Source organism: Volvox carteri, assembly GCF_000143455.1.
Source record: "Volvox carteri f. nagariensis unplaced genomic scaffold VOLCAscaffold_25, whole genome shotgun sequence".
Taxonomy (NCBI): domain Eukaryota; kingdom Viridiplantae; phylum Chlorophyta; class Chlorophyceae; order Chlamydomonadales; family Volvocaceae; genus Volvox; species Volvox carteri.
In genome coordinates this window covers 571,186-574,267 of record NW_003307568.1, presented here as the reverse complement: position 1 = coordinate 574,267, position 3,082 = coordinate 571,186, and the positions used below count along the sequence as shown (strand labels likewise).

Below are 3,082 nucleotides of genomic sequence, written 5' to 3'. Positions count from 1 at the left end.
AGGGTTGGGGGGTTTTTGGTATGGGGGGAGGGGAGGAAGCGAAGGCCCGGTCAGATACTTGTAACGTCACACACACACACAGACATACACACTGTCTGTCTGTGTGTCTGTCTGTGTGTCTGTCTGTGTGTCTGTCTGTGTGTCTGTCTGTGTGTCTGTCTGTGTGTCTGTCTGTGTGTCTGTCTGTGTGTCTGTCTGTGTGTCTGTCTGTGTGTCTGTCTGTCTGTGTGTATGTCTGACACACTACACACACACACACACGCAGCGCCCCGCTCCACCCCTCCCACCTGCAGAGGGACCACATCGCCCCACCAGACATCGCGGCTAGGGTCCCAGGACGTGGCACTCGCGGTCACCGCCGAGGGCACCTCCAGACAGAGCACCTTGGTCACCGGCTGGCCCGACTTGGCCGCCAGCTTGACCGCGTCGTCCACGATGGCCTTGAGCAACACGGGCTTGGTGCCGCGCATCACGCCGGAGGCTGTCAAAATCACCTTGCCCCTGTGCCACGTGTGCCACGGATAAGAAGATCGGTCGGGGTTACAAGCCTTAGGGCTCAGTAAGATCTCCCCCGGTTTGGGGACGGGAAGACAGAAAGGTCCTCGTGGGTTTTGGGGTGTGTGTGTGTGTGTGTGTGTGTGTGTTCAAACTCACGTACAAGTGTATGTGTGTGCTAATGGTGTTTATATGTTTGTATGTGCGCCTGCAAAGAGGCGCGACGGTAGTCCGAATCCAACCAACCTAGCATGTGGGTGGGTGATGTGGCCGAGCAGCGTAAATGTGGCCTCAGGCGTACGAGCCCCCAGGACACCCAAACTCGCCACACCACCACCGCTGCAGCTGCTAAGGCGCCGCCCTTTAAAACCTTGCGTACTAAGACCCTCTTATTTAATTGGCTCCACTGCAAATTATCTCTTGCTCTACTCTTTATTTGAACGCGGCAGCAGCAGCAGTCGCAGCAGTAGTTCGTTGTTGCCACAGCTGCCTCTAGAGCGCTAAGACTTGGGCTGGGCCCGCCCACTCTTTTCCAAAAACACACAGCCTAACCCCGCGGCCATGTTCCTTACCGGCAATCAACGATGCGCTGCGCCAGTGACTCAGCACTGAAGCCCGCGAATACGACACTGTGTACGGCACCGACACGCGCACAGGCCAACATGGCAGCGGGGAGCTCCGGGACCATAGGCATATAGATGGTTACGGCTGGCGTACGACGTATGACGGGGATTTGGAAAGGTGCAGACAATTTCGGTCAGTATAAGGCAAAAAGTGATCAGTCGCGGATGGGTAATGGAACGCATCTTGCTGGTATATATTTTCTCACAACCATCCAAAACGTCGTGCTTTATGCATCTTGCGGTGGCCATGAGAATGAAGGGGACATGCAAGACGGAGGGGGGGACCGAAAGCACGAGCATAGCCTGTGTTGTGGAGTCAATCGCGCACCGCAGCGCAATGGCACATGGCATTTTTACTGTTCAGTGATGTGCTACTGGGCTTTCGAGAGCCACGCAGGTAAACTGCGCCAAACAGGTTAACCGCCATCGCCTCGTAAAAGTGTGCGGCCATAGCTGCAACGATAGGGACTGCCGCGGGTGTTTAGTGGGTGGGTGGGTGGGTGGGTGGGGTGTGACACAGCCCCCCTCACAGCCTTACACCGCCAAAAAGCCGAAAAAACCCCGAAAACTCACAGTCTCCCTTCTTGACGCCGGCCGAGATCAGCCAGTTCGACTGCGGCGTGTGCATGAGAGGGAGAGAGGGAGAGAGGGAGAGCGCGACTGTGGGTGACGCAGTCTGACAGGGTGCTGTCTGGCCTGTGCCCCTAGCTGCACCCGTCACTGTCTAGTGTTGTGTCTGCACGTCGGTGAGGGCGTTATGGAGGGTAGTGGAGTCCTGGGTGTGAGGGGGAGGGGGGAGCCGCTCTGAGTCATTCTCATCCCCAAGTGTACTTACCAGTCGGCAAACCTCGTCGAGCATCTGGCGGTACGTCACTGCGCGGCGCTCATTCTCGTCGTTGCCCTCCCAAAGGATGCACGGCTCGTCGCCGCGGCCCGCGGCCACCCAACGGTCGAGGCAGTTGTACGACATGTTGGTGGTGCCGCCACGGAAGAATTGGATGTTGATGGGGCCCCGACGGACGTCGGTGTTGTAGAGCATGTGGCCGCGGGCTGGGAACTGCGAGACGGGACGGGAGAGCGGCAGGACATCGTCGGGCCGTATGCGGAAGGCAGGGCGCTGAAAAGGCCCGATGTGCTTGAGGACGTGCACAAAAAAGTGTAAAAAGAAAAGCGAGCAGTAGGGAATAAACGGACATAATAATATGCATGATTACTGTGCTCCGTGCCCTCCAGCATATAAACCCAACCTTCAAGAGCACAACGAGGATGAATTGTCAGGCTGAAAGTTGGGAACACCTTCCGCATAATTTGCTGGGCGTAGATTGCAGTGCCTGACAAGTTTACAGATTACCTTTGTCTGCCAATGGTAACCAAGCGCCAGTTCGCCCCAAAAGCCCTCGGGGTCCTCCACCGACTTCCGGTACATAGTCTCGTAAATTTCGGGACTTGCAAGAAGTGGCGTGCGATCATTCGTCGCCGCCCCTGAAGTTGAACAATTGGTCCATCGGTGATCAGCTTAAGACGCCATGCTAGTTGAAATACATACGCACGCTTCCAATGTCCGCTAACGAAGGCAGCCCTTCCCCGTGCATGTTTTTTTGCGGCTCTGGCAGTCGTCCTCTCGTTCAATCGCAACAAAAGCCAATTCTGCATAGTTGGAAGGGAACACTTCCGGGATCCTCGTTACCTGCCGTCAGTTGGCGAGCAAGGATTTCCAGACGCTGCATTATTGCAAAGAACAATTAACCCCCAAAAGGTGGGATAGCTTCCGGAAATCGACTCCACAGTAGACGCCGAACGTGCAGCAGGCTCGATAAACAATGAGTTTGCAATTAGGCTCAAAAAGGATCCTATGACGTCTGATAGGAGAGGACAGGGACAATACTTACTTTAAAACCTGCTAAGTGATTTGGATTTACTGCGTATGTCAACTGTACGACGATTACTATGCATGTTGACCAACC

At 55.4% G+C, this 3,082-nt stretch overlaps 1 protein-coding gene across 1 annotated transcript in view; it reads right to left on the bottom strand.

The window, feature by feature from the left end:
• The window catches only part of acs3 (acetyl-coa synthetase), a gene marked incomplete at both ends in the record, with an annotated part of 7,808 nt that extends 5,264 nt beyond the window's left edge, over positions 1–2,544 (bottom strand). Inside the window, 5 exons of the mRNA XM_002951633.1 lie at positions 300–501; positions 1,068–1,203; positions 1,692–1,731; positions 1,954–2,175; positions 2,470–2,544. Coding sequence (XP_002951679.1) covers positions 300–501; positions 1,068–1,203; positions 1,692–1,731; positions 1,954–2,175; positions 2,470–2,544 — 675 coding nt within the window. The remainder of the gene's footprint in view (positions 1–299; positions 502–1,067; positions 1,204–1,691; positions 1,732–1,953; positions 2,176–2,469) is intronic.
• Positions 2,545–3,082: the final 538 nt, after the last annotated feature.